This window comes from Primulina huaijiensis, chromosome 16 (genome assembly GCF_012295235.1).
Source record: "Primulina huaijiensis isolate GDHJ02 chromosome 16, ASM1229523v2, whole genome shotgun sequence".
NCBI classification, from domain to species: domain Eukaryota; kingdom Viridiplantae; phylum Streptophyta; class Magnoliopsida; order Lamiales; family Gesneriaceae; genus Primulina; species Primulina huaijiensis.
This window is the reverse complement of record NC_133321.1, coordinates 18,701,947-18,721,510: the sequence shown is the minus strand read 5'-3', so window position 1 is coordinate 18,721,510 and position 19,564 is coordinate 18,701,947. Positions and strand designations below refer to the sequence as shown.

At 33.6% G+C, this 19,564-nt stretch overlaps 4 protein-coding genes across 4 annotated transcripts; 2 read left to right on the top strand and 2 right to left on the bottom strand.

Moving 5' to 3' along the window:
* Positions 1-870: 870 nt before the first annotated feature.
* LOC140962154 (umecyanin-like) lies at positions 871-1,772 on the bottom strand. Its single transcript, XM_073421032.1, has 2 exons — positions 1,497-1,772; positions 871-1,403 (listed from the first exon to the last, which is right to left on the bottom strand). Exons 1-2 carry the CDS (start codon positions 1,696-1,698, stop codon positions 1,018-1,020), a joined length of 588 nt encoding a protein of 195 aa, XP_073277133.1. The 5' UTR covers positions 1,699-1,772; the 3' UTR covers positions 871-1,017.
* A 2,252-nt stretch (positions 1,773-4,024) lies between these two features.
* Positions 4,025-7,286, bottom strand: LOC140961525 (serine/threonine-protein kinase PBL34-like). The gene is made up of 6 exons (XM_073420102.1): positions 7,033-7,286; positions 6,246-6,568; positions 5,234-5,369; positions 4,937-5,070; positions 4,719-4,842; positions 4,025-4,591 (listed from the first exon to the last, which is right to left on the bottom strand). The coding sequence occupies exons 1-6, from the start codon at positions 7,151-7,153 to the stop codon at positions 4,146-4,148; spliced, it is 1,284 nt and encodes a 427-aa protein (XP_073276203.1). The 5' UTR covers positions 7,154-7,286; the 3' UTR covers positions 4,025-4,145.
* A 4,229-nt stretch (positions 7,287-11,515) lies between these two features.
* On the top strand, positions 11,516-14,010 carry LOC140961528 (trihelix transcription factor ENAP2-like). Its single transcript, XM_073420104.1, has 2 exons — positions 11,516-12,530; positions 13,074-14,010. The coding sequence occupies exon 1, from the start codon at positions 11,635-11,637 to the stop codon at positions 12,523-12,525; it is 891 nt and encodes a 296-aa protein (XP_073276205.1). The 5' UTR covers positions 11,516-11,634; the 3' UTR covers positions 12,526-12,530; positions 13,074-14,010.
* A 679-nt stretch (positions 14,011-14,689) lies between these two features.
* LOC140961976 (probable inactive receptor kinase At2g26730) lies at positions 14,690-19,524 on the top strand. Its single transcript, XM_073420786.1, has 2 exons — positions 14,690-16,241; positions 18,611-19,524. The coding sequence occupies exons 1-2, from the start codon at positions 14,930-14,932 to the stop codon at positions 19,282-19,284; spliced, it is 1,986 nt and encodes a 661-aa protein (XP_073276887.1). The 5' UTR covers positions 14,690-14,929; the 3' UTR covers positions 19,285-19,524.
* Positions 19,525-19,564: the final 40 nt, after the last annotated feature.

Sequence of the window (19,564 nt, the reverse complement as noted above, 5' to 3'; positions counted from 1 at the left end):
TTTTTTAAGACTGTCTCATGAGTCCATTTTATTAGACTAATCTCCTATTTGGATTTTTTATTAAAAAATATTATTTTTATGCTAAAAGTATAACCAATAATTCAGAAACAAATTCATCACACACTTATTCTTAATCTTATTGGCATGTTTGGAAAGTGTAAGCCAATAATTCAAAAACAAATTCATCAAAATATAATTATTTAACCTCGAATCCAAAATATTTGACAGGTCGAGAAGATAAGATGTTGGCAAGTACAATCTAATGTATCAAGACAAGCAAGGTGATTGGCTAGCTAGTAGCTGGAGATGTTCCTTGGGTGTAAGTATACTTATATGCCTTATTCATATATATATTTTGGTGAAAGAAGCAAATAGTAATGGCTCGCGATCTTGTTTTTATAAATGGATTTTTTTTTTTTTTTTTTTTTTTTTTTTTTTTTTTTTTTTNAGTGCGACTTTTGAAATTGATTAAGAAAATAGGATAGTGATGTGATCAATAGGGACGGACCTAAGATTTTGGTTCATTACAGAAAGCCAGACTGAGACCAGATTGTGGTGAATTAATTGATCTCGTTTTCTTGCTAGTGTAATCATGTATATCTTATAAACTTGGTGATTTTTCCATTTAAGATATTATTAGTTATTTATCCGAAATATAAATGCTACATTTTTTAATCCATAAAAAATATAGTCAAATTTCCATATTTAGTATTATTTTCTCTATTCGTTTACCAATTTACCAGCACCATTAATTACATCAACTAATTCTAACAATTATTTTTCCATATTAAACATTCAAAACGAGAACTTCCTTTTTGCGTAAAAACATATCTATAAGTTTAAATATATTGGACGGAATGGGTAATATAGAACTAGTTTTACATGGATTACTCAAGAAAGTGTATGACCAATACCAAGTAACACAACCACAACTAACACAAATCAAAATCCAAAACAAAACTGCATGAATTAATTGTGTGAATCATATAATGGTACAAATCAAACTATATATCAAGACTAAATCAAGATTCCGGCAAAAAGTATTGACACAAAAATAACAACCAACGTATTACAACTCCCTATAGTCACCATGGGGCCTGAATCGGAACCCGGTGGTGGATTCGGCACTGAAGGAGACCGTGATGGTGTCGGCGTTGAAGGTGAGCGCGATGGTGCCGGAGGCTGACCAGTTGACGAGTTCCCGGTTACCCTGACGGCCAATTTTTGCCCAAGCGAACAATGTCTTCCAAGCGTGCAGAGGAAGTAGTGGTCCCCGGTGGCATTTAGGATGACGTTCGTTGGACCGGTCGTGAATATGGAGATGGGGTTGGTACCACTGCATGTCCCGTATGAATCTTCAGTCACTTTTGCTACATCGTGTGTTCCGGTGGCGAATTCGAACACTGCATAAAATGTTACTTGTAAAACTTTAGCCAATATTTGAAATAATGAACAAATAAATGTTAGTATATCCGAGGAGGGTATTATATACGCACCTAGAACATCCCCAACTCTGAAAACATGCTGAGAAGACCAGTTCTCGTAGGTGGAGGAGCCGTCAGGGGGTATCCTCCAACCCAAGGTGTCTCCGACCGTATAGGTGGCTGCCGCCGCATGTCCCACCAGATCAGCGGCTGCAGCCACCACCAGAACAGCTAAAAGAATCCGGCGATTGGTTTCCATTTTCCTGGACGACATATTCTTGTTCTCAGATGCCTTCTGTGTCGTTATTTATTGCGATATATCTATATATATGTTTTAATTATACTTTATTTGATGTTAAGTTAGTTTGATGTCTATTAATTTGAACATACTTATATAGAGACGTGTGGCACTTTGGAAAAATTCTACGCGGAGACTTCTACAATTCTTTCTGATATTTTATTAATGATAATATATAAAAATATCAAAATTATATGGAGAAATTTGTATTTTTTTTGTCGTGTATGTTTGTTTTTTGTGATTTTGACTATATCAATTTTATATCAGCGATTTCGATAAAAAAAAATTAAAATTACCGAAAAGTTGGAATATAGAGAATTAAAACTGATTCACAACTTTTTAATAATTTTGACAATAAAATATATTCGTAAGAAATTTTGAACTCTTTTATAAGTTTTAGACTCAACAAATCATATAATATTTCGTCTCGGAACGAATTAGATATCATTCTTCACACTCCAAAAAGGGCAGACAAAGTCTTGCAACATTAGATTATTATCAAGTGCATGCCGGATGAAATGCTCAAAGTCTAGCTTGTTGATTGCGCGCGTGTGTTATTTTTTTTTCCCCTTGTACGGACTACATATCAAATTCCTTTTTCGTCAATTTTAAAATATTTATTTTATTAAAATCTCTTCTTTCTTTGCATGGTCGAAAATTAAGTGACTTTGCAAAGTCAAATATAAACAAATTCCCGGATTCTCTAAAAGTCAATTTGTATTTTACCAAATTTCAATCTTAATTTGTTTCAATTTTAAACATTTTTTCGATATAAAATCGATACGACGTTTATGACATATGCATTGAAACGTGATATTTACATGGATATTTGCAAATTTTATTTAATTAAAGATGGGAATATGGAACAAATACTCAAGACAAGTTGTTCAGTGTGCGACGTGTTTACGTCACGCAAATTTGTACTGGTGCATAAATAAATACTTTATTACATATATATGATCCAAATTAAAGTCAAATTGGAGGACGAATTCCGTTCAGTACGGGCTACATTTATATATAGTAAATATTTTAATTAAGTATGTAATCCCGAATCGAAATAACTTGCCAATTATATTAAAGTTCGAGAGAAAAATAACAGTGAATAGGTATCACGTGAGACGGTCTCATGTATTTATATTAATGAGACAATAAAAAATAATATTTTTTTTGAGTCAGTTCGAATCTAAGATATATCTCTCAAAATTGACTTATGATCACGTATCATGTGAGTTTTTTTGGAAAATGATATAGAATTAGATGAGTGTTAGTTTTTTATATAAACTTTTTAATAATTTATATACATGCGTGTTTGAATTTATACTAGTTATATATTTTTAATTGATGTACGAACTTGTCTTGATTGATTAATCATTACCAGTTTAATTATATTCATTGAAAATTTCATCCGTTAGTCATAAGAAGCAAGTGTCTATGATCAAATTTCAACCGAAGAATTGTCAATTCTGTATGTATCGATAATAAAATGTAATCAAACAATATAATGTAATATATAAATTATAAACATTTTAGATTTAGTCAAACATTTATTTTCTGGTATAGGATCTGATGTACATTATGAACGGTCTGACCTAAAAATATATATATTTAAGCTTGAATTGGTCATCCGAGTATATATATTATATATTATTGTTTCCGGAACACGCGTTGCATACTTATATAATCATGATTTTGCTTTTGATTTATTATTTTTCCATCAATTTTTGTAATTAAGCTGTAGAATAAAAATATTTTTGTAAACAAACAAAAAAAAAAAGTAAATCAAAGTTTGAAAAACAAAAAATCAAACTAAGGAGATTATTGGGATATTAAAAAAGCCTCACCAAATACAGTTATTTTTAAAATCCCATGTCCCCAATCAGAAAAATATTTTTAAAAAAAAAAATCTCTAGTGATACTAAATATCAGAAAATTGGAGTTTGTATATATAAAATCTTGGAGTTAAAGTCCGGGTTTGGACGGAAGCATTTGAAATCCGTGAATTTAAATGTATTTTTATTATATTAGATAACTTACATTAAAAAAAAAATTCAAATACATCTCCATATTTATTTACATTATAATATCTAATCACAAGAAGTTTCAAATCATTAAAATGTTGGAATCATTTGAAATCCAGTGTAAATGAGTGGGAGATTCATTCGAGTTTCCAATCTTGAAGTTCTTTAACAACTAAAAATGACTCAATCCAAATCCAACTTAAAAGAGATCAAAATATTTCTATCTAGTCTAGAAGAAACAATTCTCTCCAAAAATCTCAAGATCGATCCGAAAAATATATAGATATGTGTAAGCTTAGTTAATTCGAATTTCAAGCTTCAAAAATTCACACGAGATGTCACACTCACACCACAAACAGCCACACCTATGGATGGCTATATATCATACCAACTCGATCGATCGGTCTACCTATAAAGTTGTGTATGAGGGGAATCTCTTACACTCTTAGCTTGATTATTGATCATTTGATGAATTCCGTCCGGTCTCTTTTTACGCCTCCCGACTGGCGAAAAACGAGTGTGGTTCGATAGTATGGCAAGATCATTAAGGTCTTGAAGTTGCATTAGAACCTTCACAACATCGTCCATGGAAGGCCTGGACTTCGACTCCCTGTTTAGGCAGTTTTGAGCTAGCTGCGATAACTTTTGTACCCCTTTGATCGAGTAGTTGAGCTCGAGTCGTGGATCGACTAGTTGATATATCTTTCTCTTGTCAGATAAATAGGGTCTCGCCCATGTAACAAGATTCTGTTCCCCGTTGGGTCGTTTCTTGTCCATCGACCTTCTCCCCGTTAGAATTTCTAAGAGCACAACGCCTAAGCTGTAAACGTCGCTCTTTGATGTCAAGTGTCCTAAGATAACAAGAAGCCAAATTATATACATATGGCTAGTAAATTGATGTCTTGTCTCATTTTGACTAATGAATATTAATGTAAAAGTTGGTTCTTATAATAAACCCTTGAATGTCTCGTATGATACCTGTCATTACATATTCTGGAGCAGCGTAACCATATGTTCCGACAACTCTGGTCGAGACATGAGTTTTGTCTCCTTGGGGGCCTGCTTTTGCTAACCCAAAATCTGAGAGCTTTGCGTTATAATCCTGAAACATGTGTTGGTGCTTTCAACAAATAATTTCAAATCCATAACAGGAAATATATATTTCCTCGATTGGAACATACGTATAGTACACGTACCGAGTCGAGAAGAATGTTGGATGTCTTGAAGTCACGATAAATGACAGGCTCTGGACCCCCGTGGAGGAAGGCTAAGCCTTTGGCTGCTCCAAGTGCAATTTTGATCCTGTTGGACCACGGTAGTGGTATGGTCCCTTGGATATTTTTACAACACATGAACTCTTTTTTAGTGCCAGCAATTTTGATTGGATGCAAGTACAAAATATACTATAAACTTCAATATTTGGCGATATGATTCTTATTCTTATATAGTAATTAATATGAAGATGATTTATGATGTTTATAATATACACTCACTTCTAAAGAGATGGTTTTCGAGGCTTCCACGAGTCATAAATTCATAAACAAGTAGTCTTTGATCATCTTCAATGCAATATCCGATAAGCTTAACCAAATTAAAATGGTGAAGCTGTCCAAGAAAGTGTACCTCTGCCTGCATTTAACAAAAATGTGAGAAGTTTTTTTTGCTTGGGAGGGGAATGCAATACATGCATGTATCGTATCAATTACTTGAAATCTTGATATCCGATGAATTACAAGAGTCATCAGTCGAATGCTCACTTGTATCAAACATTGATACTGATCTGGTTTTCAATTCGAAATCCCAAATAATCATTCCACTCCAGATGTATGTTACGATATCTACTAAATGGTTCTTAATTTTAAGAACGTGCTATAAAATCATCGTCTCCAAAGCAAAATATGCGATACCTTCTCTTCCAAATTTGCGTACGTTTGGTTTATCTTTCAAATTTGTCTATTTATATTATTTAAAGTCTTGTTCCTAGAAATGCCCATCTAATGGAGACATAAACTTCAATAATTTATTCAGTAATATAATGAAAATAAAAAGTAGTAGCTAGTAACTAGCAACGGTTCTTCAAATTTAGATGACGATGAAAGTATACGAGATTTGTATAACAATTTTTTAAACATAAAAAACTCAATATAAAAATTCATTTTATCAAAATCTCATTAAAAATTCAATATAAAATCTAATTAGATAATAATACAATCTCACGATATAATTATTATAAATATTGATGTATGATATATTTGTTGTATCTTTATAATTATTATTGTTATATATAGTATAGGTGTATATATTAATGTAATTAACATAATTTTTTAAGGGGAAAAAAAGACACACAAGCAGCTTTATATATACTTGTGCACGATAGATAAAAAATTATTGTTTTTATCAAAGATGCTTAAAAGATCAAACCTTTGTTTAAAAAAAGATTTTGGCTTAGCTAAAAAAAATTTACCAGAAATTATTAAGGTTTATAAAAAATAAACCGGAACTAACCACCCATTCTCTATGGCCTTGAAGCCCATCCGGCTTCAAGTTCTTGACTGCAACTGTAATGCCCGAGCCAGGCTTGGCCGGTCCCGTTCCATTCTCTTCAATCCACCCTTTGAAAACATACCCGAATCCGCCCTCCCCTAGTATACTATCCGGTCTAAAGTTTCCGGTAGCCGCCTTTAGTTCTTGAAAACTAAACTTAAGAAGCTGGCATGGAGGCTTCTTTACAAGTAATGGCGGTGGATCTTGATTATCAGAAGAATATCTTGCTTCGTCCGGAACACACATTTCCCGGTTGCTGGCATTCAGGTACCGAGTCTCTGTAGCTGCATCCATGGTTGAACTATAATGTTTAGTTGGTCCAGTAGATATTTTCTATTGTTGCATGTTTTTAAGATTGTATTTAAAAAAAAAAAAAAAAGCAGATATGAAATGATAATGAGAGATTTTAAGGAGAACATGTAATCATTAGACTTGAAATTTTAAGTATCCACTAAAAAAGCATAATTTAAAATTTTCATTTGAAAACATCGAAAAATTTTCAGTAGATTTGATGCAAAATATTGGTTAAAAAGAAAAAATTAGTACTCACTCGACATGAGTAAAATCGTCATACGAAAACATATATCCCCCCGAATCCTTGGCATGAAAACATAGTATAAATCAAGAATATAAGCATTTCTTCGATGACTTGTAAATTTAAACACAAGAATAATCAAGATCATTCATTACATGATACTAATAATTTATCACGAAAACATGAAAATTCATTAGAAGATGAAGAAGTTACCTGCATCATAAACAAGACTGCTCCGCGGGATACTGCTAGCTGAGTTTCTTGAATCGGAACTTTTGCAAGAACCTCTAATGCTGCTCTTCAGATTACCCCAACACCCACACTGCTTCTCCATGGCCACTCTCAAAAGCACACCTTCATTTTAGTGGGGGAAAATTCGAGAAACTTGTTATTAACATGCCCATAAATAAAAAAAATGAAAGAAAAGAGAGAGAGAGAGAGAGAGAGAAGGAATTTTTGGATGGGTGAAAATTGTTCATAATGATGGCATATTTGTATACAAAAAGAACTTTTTTGTAGCTCCCACCACTTTTTTAGCCTGTGTTGGGATGCATGCCCAGTTTCTTTCTTTCACTGTCCCAACGCTTGCTGGTTCTGTTAATGGAGTGTATATATAATTATATATACACACTCTGAGTTAACGGTTCAGCTTCTTCAACTGTATCTCTTTGAATTTCCAATTAAGGGTTAGGTTACTATATATATACTAGCGGCTGAGGCACACATGTTGCGTGTAACATAATACTAGATATTTGAAATATTATTTAATCAATTTATAAAATGAATATTTAACATTTGTAATTTGATATGAATATTATAATTAGTGTGTTCTTACACATTGTTGTGTATGACAAAAAATCTATTTCTCTATTAAACTTAATTTCAATAAAAAAAATATAATAATATTATGGTAGAAAAAAGAAAGGTTTTTTGCGTTAAAAATACTAACCGAAAGGTTTTTTTAAATTGAGAAGTTTTCAAATGTGTTGGTACGATTAGGGCTTTCATTTTTTGGGAAGATTTCAGACTTAGGATTGACGTTGTTGGAATTATTATAATTTATATGTGGTGTTGAAGAGGAAAGTAAAAAAGGAAGAAATTTTGGTGTCCTCCAAAAACAGTTTTTCTAACTCACTCACACTTAATAATATAGTATAGATAATCATCGTATTCCCATCCGTCCTTTCCATGCTATTTTATAAAAATAGATTTTGTAAAATCGATGTTTATTTGAAGAAAATAAGATTTTCATTTAACAAAATATGAAATTTGATATACTAACTTTTGTTTTGGGTATTTAGAGAAGAGATTTTATACGGAGTTGTTTACTTAGATTTTTTGTAAGATGTCTTCACATATCTATACTCGTAAAACGAGTCGATCCATTCCATATCTCCAATTTTTCATGAGGGGGTCGGATCGAAAATATGTCTCACATAATTAACTTGTGAGACAATGTTAAATTAACTGAGGCAACATACAGTTTATATGTTAAGATTCTGGAAGCTATTTAGTATCAAGAATAAATTTGGTGAAAAAAACTTAAATTTCTAGTGCTTCAAAAAACACTTTGGAGTATTATTGTAATCTAGGATTAATAATAATAATAATAATAATAATAATAATAATAATAATAATAATAAAGATCAATAGAGAATAACGATAAATTCTCATGCTCGGGGCCGCAAGGTGTTTCATTAAAGATTGAAAATATGGTTCTTAAATATTATTTGAATCTCAAGTTCTATATATTTAGGCTATAAATAACATATGTATTAAAACAATTTTTATTATACTACGTATGCCGAAAACATATTTTACTTATCGGGTTCTTGACATACATAAAATCTAAATTCGAAAATAGAATATCTATACTTTTTTTTTAAAAAAAAAAAAATTGATTTAAACTCATAAATTTCCTGATCATGCATCATTTTGGTCTCCATGGCACTTATCAATACAAGAAAAACACGGATTAGAGACCGACAAATCGGTCTCTACTGTCGGTCTCTAATTCGGTCACAAATCCCTGTTTCTTTTGTAGTGTATAGAGAATGAAGTAATATGCATAATTAATTTGATAGTTTGATTTTTTCTTCCCGAATTGAAAACCTCAATTCTCACACGTATTAATCCAAAATGCATCAAATCATCTTTTGAAAATAACAAAAGGATCGAGTGCAAAAGGCGAAAGGCTTGGTGGAAGGTCATAACAAAGTGCCTCGCAACTTGACTAATGCCATCTGAAAAGGAGTGATGCCATTTATCCCCACTATAAATTTACATTTTTCTCCATGAAACTAATAATTATATTTAATTTAATTAAAAAAAATCCCCCCCACACACACACACACACACACACACATAGTCTTAATTATTTTTACAATTTACAGACATAATATTTAATATTTGACGAGGTAAATTCACATAAGGCAATGTCCTAATTTATTTGTGTGAATTGTACAAGTTTGTTTTTCCTTGACTACTCATTAATATTTGATTAGTTAATGTTTTAAATGATTGTTTTATCGTAATTTTTAAATTTGAAATCCATGTCTTGATTTCCATGGAATATCATGTTATGTTATTCGTTTTCTATTCAATCCATATCATTATGCTTTATATTTGATTTTTCTGAAAAATCAATCATGCTCCACCTTCTTCTAATGAACTCATACATTCTTGATTCTTCCATGGATAGATTTCCACGATTTTTCGTTTCCTCTTCCTCTTCTTCTTCGTCCTTCCATTCGACGCAAATGAGGGACGATCAGCTATGGCTTCCCATTGGGTCTTATCCCCATAGGCGTCCGTTGCTATACCATCAACCGCACTTCCAATATATATGTCACGTGAAAATTGCGAAGAATCGGATACCTGAGCTTGAAGGGAAGTTTTTCAAGTGTTTGATGTTGGCGTGCTTAATGCTAAATATATGTCAGACCGTCTCACAAGACAATATAAATATCATTAACATCTATTTAAAATAATTGGGAATCTATCATGCAGTACAATAAAAGATAAAAACATTTATGTGTACTGCCTATTATATATAATGTTCTATTCTATAATTTTTCTCTCTCATGATCAGTGATATGTGCACACATTGTGTTGAATGCATATAAATTTTTTAAAAAAATATTGTACGACACCTTTTATTTTAGTATTTCTAAATAAAATTTAGATATTATCTTAACAAATTAAAACTTTACGAATGATTTTTTATAATGTATCTTTAACTAAAAATATTATTTAAATAAAATGTATTTTGTTGTTTTTAAATTTTAAGATATTTTATATATACTAACCTTTTCCAATTTCTTATATTAGGGATAGTATTATCATCTCCTTTATTTTTAACATTTACGACATCTTATAATATATATTTTTTTACTTTATTAATTAAGAGTAATATTATCATTTTGGGATTATAGAATGACACCGAGATAGTTATTCTATACATATTCGATCGAATTATGANCCCTCATTATCTGCGCACAGTGCATGATGAAATATTTATTTGTCCTTATTTTTGTTGAAGAAACTAATGGTTCGTATGTTTTCTTAACGGTGATTACAGTTGAATCTCGAATTTCGTCTCAAACTTAAATTTTGATTAATTTGATATTTTAAATGAATTATAAATTGTCATATACATGAACAATAATATTATAAAAAGATATGTCTTTCCACGGTGATGAGACGATCACATGGACCAATATAATATGGTAGTAGTGCTATGCACAATATCTAAACACCACCTCGGATACTTCAGTTTTCCGACCAATGGATAATATTTGTTTACCGTGCAAAATCTAGTCTAGCCAAGGAAATTTAAGGCAAGCAAGACCACTAAGCCTCCTTGTAGATATTAGACACTCTTCATCCGAAATTCACACCCTTACAAGCATACAAATTTAGAGAATTTTTGTCTCCCAGTGTCGTCAAATTTTCGAGCTAACATTCTATCTTCGAGTGATACATGTAGACCAAAATTAGGTCCAAGTTATGGAAATTATTTCCATTGCTTTATTGCATATATTACAATATTCACAGTTCGGACGATAAATTTTAACTTGTTTCTTCTTTTCTTTTGGAGCATAATTTCGTAATCGAGCTTTCTATTTTTAACTTGTTTTAAATTTTAAAACCGTCTAACATATATTTTATGCATGATTCTTGAAATATGTACATTTGAAGCAATGAAATTTATGAACAAATTATAGAAATATATGTTGTGAACTTACGATTCTTGTCTCACCTTTGGATATTAAAATTTAACAAACTGATATCAGTTAAACACAAAATTCATTATTTGATTGAAAACAAATTTTCAAATATTAATCATCTGGCAAAAACTTGTGTGAGACGGTCTCACGAGTCGTATTTTGTGAGACAGATCTCTTATTTGGGTCATCCATGAAAAAGTATTACTTTTCATGCTAAGAGTAGTATTACTTTTTATTGTTAATATCCGTAAGGTTATACCCGTCTCGCAGATAAAGATTCGTGAGACCGTTCATTTTGCTGATATTTACGTGTTTAGTGTATTGGTATGTAAATGTTGTTTTTTACTTTTTTCCATACTTTGGAAACTTGATTATTTTCGCTTCGTCAAATAGAAATGCACATATGCTTAACTAATACGATGCCTATCGTTTTTCTCGTCTCACTTTAATATATATATATTTTTTTAATTCTTCTCATAAATTTTTATTTTATATCTGACTTTCCTCGTTCTTAAAACGAATCCAGAAGTGAAGAATACAGATGTCAAGTTAAGGTTTGCTTTACATTTCCAGATTAAAATTCTCGATGAAAAACCCCAATTTCTACCCTTATATAGCCCACACCTCAGCAGAATATGAAGACGACGATGTTGATGAAGATGAAGAGAGCCCTGATCAGAATTTTGCCCGAAATGGGTATTATGAAAACTCGAAGAGGCACCCCAAGAAGAGAAAGTTAGAGTCATTTGTCTCTACTTATGATCTGACTCCTCGCAAGGAAATGTGGAGTGAGGAGGAAAGCTTTGTGCTGTTGGAAGTTTGGGGAGAAAGGTACATGGAGCTAGGAAGGAGGAGTTTGAGGGCTGAGGATTGGGCTGAGTTGACTGATAAGGTATTGGAAATGAGTAGAGTTAAGAGGACGGAGGTGGAGTGTAAACACCAATTGGATGTTCTCAAGAACAAGTACAAAAAAGAAAGAGCAAAAGTGGAAAGTGGGCATGGAAGCAAATGGGTATTTTTCAAGAAAATGGATGTTTTGTTGAACATGAGGACAAGAGGTCATTGTGGGTTGGGCTGTGGGGTTGATTCGGGGGAGTATGTTTTTATGAATCCACGTGTATACTTGGACAGGTCTAATGTATTGGACGAAATGAGGGATAGTCCAGGGCAGTCAGACGAGGATAATGAGGATGAGGAGGAAGAGGAGGGTCTGGGAGGTGAGAGACAGGAAACTGAGTCTGCTCGGTTGTTGGCTGGATCGATTCAGAAGTTTGGACAGGTATATGAAAAGATTGAAGAGAGTAAGAGGAAGCAAATGATGGAATTGGAGAAGATGAGACAAGATTTTCAGAGAGAGTTAGAGTTGCAGAGGAAGCAAATTGTTGAGCGTGCTGAAGCAGAAATTGCTAAAATAAGAAAAATGGAAGATGACGAGCATGATACTACCGATACTTCATTGGAGAGCATTGAAGATTGATGCAGGTAACCCAACAACCTTCATTGTGAATTGGAATGTGAAGGAATCACCTCTAAGTTATTTCCTGTGGCTTTCTGTTTTGTTGAAAAATCTGCTGTTTCTCGTTGTTTCTTTTGTTTTGATATCTCTTGTTTAAATGATGATTGTTGGTTTTGTTCATGATTTCTCTTAGAGGTATTGGTCATACTTTTCTTGCTATGATTCTCACATTGAATATCTTTCCGTGTATGTCTTTGGTGCTCTTAAATTCCATGTTTACTTTGAACCAACTTTCTTCTATATTTCTTTTGACTTTTCTGTTATACTAATGAATTTATTGTTACTTTTGCTTTGCTTCGTGTTTTATTGGTTTTTATTCATATTTGTGTGCAATGATACATCAGTGTAGAAAATATGTTTATTGACCTTGGTCAGGATTTTAACACCAGGTGTAGAAACTTATATTTATTCTTATTGTAGCTTAGTTTTGAATGGAAAATAAAAACACATATAGTTCATGTTGACTATTTTATTGTGATGCTATATTCATATTGTGGTCCGAATGCCAGAATCCAGGGAAGTGTGCTGTGAAAGAATGCAAGAATTGGGATATCAAAGAATGAAACAATGTTGGCGATCTTATCTAGAAAAGAACATAAATGACAAAATAATTGTAGACGACGAATTTGCTGTTAACTATGTATAAAGTACTAACTTATGTTGTAAAATGAATCAAAATAGGTTTGCCCGGCTCGTCATTCTAATAGTCACATCAGTACCTTCTATGAAATATATATTGTAACGGAAGAAGTTCAGATATGAACGATTGCGAGTAAAGGCCAAAACACTGTACAAACATGGTTATTAATGGCACACGGTGCACCAAAGCGCTGAGGGGTCTTGGAAAATTCTCGCCCTCATATAACAGACAACCTTTAATTAATTCAAGCATAAAAACCTGAAAGTTCAAATATTCGTTCATCATAAGCTTGCCAGTATGTGGGTTTAGGTTGGGGGGTGTTAATTTGATTTGGACTGTTTTGGGACTCCTTCAAAGTTCGAACCCTAAATATATAAGAAACTCTTTGCTTCTGTCTGTTCTCTTTTTAGATGTTTTTGGTTTAGTTTTTTTTTTAACAGCGATAACTCCAAATTTAGAATTGGGCAAGTTATTAAAGTCAATATACGTCACTCCCTTGTCTTCACATACATTAGCAGTGCACCATAGTTATACAATTATCGGTTCCTTTCGATTTTTAGTTGATTAACTGTGAAGATTTGTAGTGCAATTTGGTGAAATGAGCAAATATGGAATATTTTTTAGACATAGTTGGTACACTAATTCTGGTCTGGCTTTGTTTGCTGTCAAACTTATTGTTTGAGATAGAGTTTACATTATTTGGTCATTTAGGGTCTAAACTATTTTCATCCACCTTTTAAACTTTTTAAGATAAGAATTTATTTGCAAACCAATGCAACTTATAGATGAAGCCTCAATCCTAGTTATTTTTTAAAAACCCCGACAAAAGATATGAAGCCTGTTATATAAGGTGAATTTTGTGGAACATATACTTGATTTAAATCAAATTACAAAAAATGTTGAAACCAAAATCTTTGGAGATTTGTAAGGGTTAACTATTTGTAAAATTTTCATGGAAGGTTCATAAATTTGTATTATATATCCAAGTGAAGCATTTTGTCGGATTGCAAAATTGGTGCGAAAGCTGAGTTTTGAGTCAGATAGGATTCGATGACACAAAAGCCAGTCAGTCACCCTCTTTTTTCCACACTAGTCCAACTCCATAAAGCTCACCGGGCCCATTCCACCTATTATGTAATCTTTTCCTCCCGTTTCTCCAGCGTAACTCCCAAGCACCAAAAATCCCCGTTCCAAATTAAGTACTGTTTTGTGCATATTTCAAACGTATGACAAATAATAATTTTACACTTGATATATTATATAATTCTACTTAGAGATATATTTGTTGGATTTCTAGATTTTTTTTACTAATAGACAGACGATAACTTTTTTGTTTAAGGATATTTAAGTTGATGGAACATGTAAACGTCTAATGAAAAATAGTTTTTCGTGTTTTTATTACATCGCCCTAACTAAGATTGACTCCAAATTTTCTAATGAAAAATAGTTTTTCATGTTCTTATTACATAGCCCTAACTAAGATTGACTCCAAATTTATTTAAAATTTCAATTCAAAGTTATAATAAATTAAATTTACACCAACGAACCAACCAACTTCTAACTTACTCTTCTTTCTTGTTCTTGATTCGAACTCAATGCTCCTTCCTTTCTTCTTCACTCTTTATGCGCTCTCAAAATCCACACTCCTTTCACTTTTTTTCTAACATGCCAGTACAAATTCCAACTGAATAATAATCTCCCCCCATTCTTATTCCTATCATTTTAATGGCATTGATTCCGAATCAGGCTGCTCTGGAAGCCGTTTTCTTCTTGCTGCTACTGAGTTGCCGTTGGGTTCACTCGGAGCCCACTCAGGACAAGCAAGCGCTCCTCGATTTCGTCTCACGAGTCCCGCATGAGAGACGGCTCCAGTGGAATGAGTCCGATTCGGCTTGTGAGTGGGTGGGTGTCGGGTGTGATGCTACAAATTCCTCTGTTTACTATTTGAGGTTACCGGGTGTTGGCCTCGTCGGGGAGATTCCGCCGAATACGTTGGGTAGGCTCACGCAGCTTCGAGTGTTGAGTCTCCGTTCAAATAGGCTGTCTGGTTCCATTCCGCCGGAATTCTCTCAGCTCATATTCCTCCGCAGCTTGTATCTACAGGGGAACCAGTTATCCGGCGAATTTCCGACTGAGATTACGGAGTTATCTCGGATGATCCGCCTCGACCTGTCATTCAACAACTTCAGCGGCCCGATTCCGTTTTCTATCAGCAACCTCACTCATTTAACCGGTTTGTTTTTGGAGAACAATTCCTTTAGCGGCAAAATCCCGAGTGTAGCTCCTCCTGGTCTCGTAGATTTCAATGTGGCAAACAATAATCTCAATGGTTCGATCCCTAGCGTACTTGCCAAATTCCCGGCAGCCGCATTCACTGGAAATGTCGATTTATGCGGCGGTCCATTGCGTCCGTGCAACCCATTTTTCCCTTCGCCGTCCCCCACCCCTACATTACCTCCAATCCTCACTCCAACCCATAAAAGGCACAAAAAGTTATCGGCGGCAGCAATAATTGCCGTTTCAGTCGTCGGCGGAGTACTGCTTCTGCTGCTCATACTAGCATTAATATTCCTTCTACTGAGAAAGAAAAGATCAAGAGAAAAAACAACAAAAGCGCCAAAACCAGACGCTGCATCCAGGGCTGCAGGGCCAGTGCTCGACATCGGAACTTCATCGTCGAAAGAAGACGTCACAGGGGGTTCCACTGACGGAGCGGGAAGAAACAAACTCGTATTCTTCAATGGCAATGGATACAGCTTTGATTTGGAGGATTTGTTGAGGGCTTCTGCAGAAGTATTGGGAAAAGGAAGTGTGGGCACTAGCTACAAGGCGGTGCTGGAAGAAGGCACAACTGTGGTGGTGAAGAGGCTGAAAGATGTAGCGGTGGGGAAGAAAGAATTTGAGCAACAAATTCAAATTATAGGGAATTTGAAGAATGAAAATCTGCTGCCACTGAGAGCTTTCTACTTCTCCAAAGATGAGAAATTGCTGGTGTATGATTACATGTCTGCTGGGAGTTTATCTGCTCTTCTTCATGGTAAGTCAAATTTGATTCTTCTTCCTCTCTCTCTCTCTCCATTTTTCCTGGTAAATTTGATTTGCATTTCTTTTATTAGTTTAATTTTCTTTAAATCCGCATACCGATTATAAATTTGCCGTCTTTTATTTAGAAAAAATTGGGAAATATGGAATATAATGGTCAATAACAGAAATGTGGGATGAATTTTGTTCACTAGTTTCTTGCACAATTGTCGGCTTTTTGAAAGAACCGTCTACCACTTTTGAGTTTTTTTGGAAGCTTGAGGGCACCATGCTCCCATGCATGAATAATTTGTCTGGGTCCCAAATTTACGACTCAAGATGAAGAGGACAAAATGACGAAATGGGTTTCAAAATAAGTCAATTTTCATAAATATTTCTTAAAATATAATTATGGATTTGCCTACAAAAAGAGTTCATCTTTCCCTGATTAGCTATCACCTTTTGATGATGAATCATCAAGTTGCTGAAGATTAGGTTTTAAACAAATAAATTACTACATATAAAATTGTTTATGAATAGATTCAATTGTGTATCGTGTACCAAAAGTTGAAAGTTTGTTTTTGTAACTATTTTAGTTTTTTAAATTACTAAATCTTATTCTTTTTATGATAATTACGACAATAAGTTTATTTTTTATTTTTTATTTTTTATTTTTTATTTTGGAATCTGAAATCATCAATCATGTTGCATCATTTTGATTTAATTCTTGAGGCTTTAATTAGTGTAATTTGAACTTTTGTAGTCGCTATATGATGATGATGGATACTTTGTCCCCTCCTCTATTGGACTTATTTCAGTAGCTAAATTATTCTTATTCATTATTGTTAGTGTAACTGATCTAATTGGGTGTCGTAATTATGTGTCTGTTTTCATAATGCGTAATGCATGTGATAAAAACATAGGTGTAATTTTTAAATGTCAATATAAAATACATAGCATTCATATAGTTTTTACACTTATAAAATGTAGCAATTTTTTTAGACATTGTAGTTTTTTTTTTTTTATAACGATGGAACCCTCAAATGTTACATTTCGTTGTGTATTAATTAAAGTAGTAGTCTGCAAACTACTCTAATCAAGGCAAATCACATGCTCGTCCGAGAAAATATTGATATGAGAATTGAACTTCTGAGTTTTGACCATTGGTCAAATGCTCATTTGATCTGTTTCACCAACTCGGACAGCACATACAACATGTAACATGTAATTTTAATATTAGGCATGAGTGGTGACGAGTATTTAATGATTTGACTAATGAAATAGAAAATGGTTAATCAAAGAATAAAAAAAGAATAATGCTAAAGGTAAAACCAATATATCGTTACAGCGATATTTACAATCATTATATCACAAGATTTTATTGTTATATCGCGAGATTTTGTATTGTATATATAGTGAAATTTTGATAAATTGAATTTTAGCATTGAATTTTTTGTGTGGTACAAATTTATGTACAACTCTAAAAAAAACAATAAAAAGGTTCGACTTGTATGGTCAGGTTGCTGAACCCCCGGAAGAAAAGGTATCCCACCCATAAATCACTCTTCATTTCTTGTTGGGAAATAAAAGTTTTTGGTATAACTTTAAGGATCTACACTATTTTCTTTCCGTTTATTTTTCATATATTTACTCAGACGCACTTCTTTAAAGCAAAGTTGATAGGAAAAAAGTTGATGTTAAATGATTAGTCATTTGTTCTATGATTCTTGCTTTATTTTTGCGGAATAAGTTTCAAGTGAATTCCTCAAAGTTCAAGAAGTAGTAAAGGTGGGCGTACTAAAACTCACTACTTTTTAAAATCTCGCATTATTTCACTCAAATGGAATAAAAGTTTCATTGGAGTCCCCAAAGTTCAAGTTGCAATAAAGCTACTCTCTCCAAAACAAAAATACTTGTCCTTTACTTTTCTTCCTTTTCAATTTAAACAAAATCATGAAACAATGATGACTACATACTCTTTCTCGCTTCTTCTTTTATCTAACTTTACCCTTTTGTAACGTTACATTGATTCAACATGAAACATAAACATATACTTATGAATGTCATGGTTAGCTTATAGAGCTGAGAGTATTTTAGCGTATGATTCACATCTTAACACAGTTAGATGTGTTCCATTATATCTTAGATGAACCCAGACTAGTTGCGTGACAAAGAACGGCCTATATGTCGAATGTGCAACAGTTGTATATCTGATAACTAAACTGGCTTACCTGCTGGTATGATGGAGGGCCGGGATACGCTAAAGTGATGTTTACCTTGATATTCATTGTTTTCTGCACGTATTCGCTAAAGTGATGTTTACCTTGATATTCATTGTTTTCTGCACGTATTCGCATAAGAGCTTATTCCTATTGTACGATACAGGTAGTCGAGGTTCGGATCGCAGCCCACTAGACTGGGACAGCAGAATAAAAATAGCATCAAGTGCTGCGAGAGGACTAGCACACCTTCATGCATTTGGAAACTTACCACATGGAAACATCAAGTCCTCGAATGTCGTCCTCAAACAAGAAAATCTTGATGCATATGTATCAGATTACGGGCTTAATCCCCTATTCTCGGGCACGATCCCTCCAAATCATCGCATCACAGGCTACCGCGCTCCTGAGGTGCTTGAAACCAAGAAAGTCACATTCAAGTCTGATGTCTACAGCTTTGGAGTACTCATTTTAGAGCTATTAACAGGCAAATCGCCTAATCAGCCTTCGGTAGGTGATGAAGGGATCGATTTGCCTCGATGGGTACAAAGTGTTGTACGCGAAGAATGGACGGCCGAAGTTTTTGACGTTGAACTAATGAGACAGCACAATGTGGAGGAAGAAATGGTACAGCTTCTCCAGATAGGTATGGCCTGTGTAGCCATGGTCCCAGACCAAAGACCAGCAATGCAAGAAGTTGTCAGAATGATCGGGGAAATTAATAGAGACCATACCGATGACGCGTTACGGCAGTCATCTGATGATGCATTACGAGGGGGATCAGACAGTCAAACGCCTCCAACAGAGCCAAGGACTTCTCCCCCGAGTCGCACAGCTTAAGTTACAGCTAAACTCGATCCGGAAATCATGTGGCTAATTATTGATTCATTATAGTGTTTATATTCATTTGTGATCCTCTTGTTTTATTGTATGATGTTTTTAATTGTTGTTTTTTATAGGGGTTGGGATTCTGGGGATTTTCTTGAACTGATTACAGTTGACCATGCTAGGTATTTAGTCGTTTCGTGTTTGATTCTTTGTGCAGTAAACTTAAACCCTTTTTATTGGTGTCTGTTTCTTGCGTTTGATTTTTGACAATATAATTAAAATTGAAATGCGA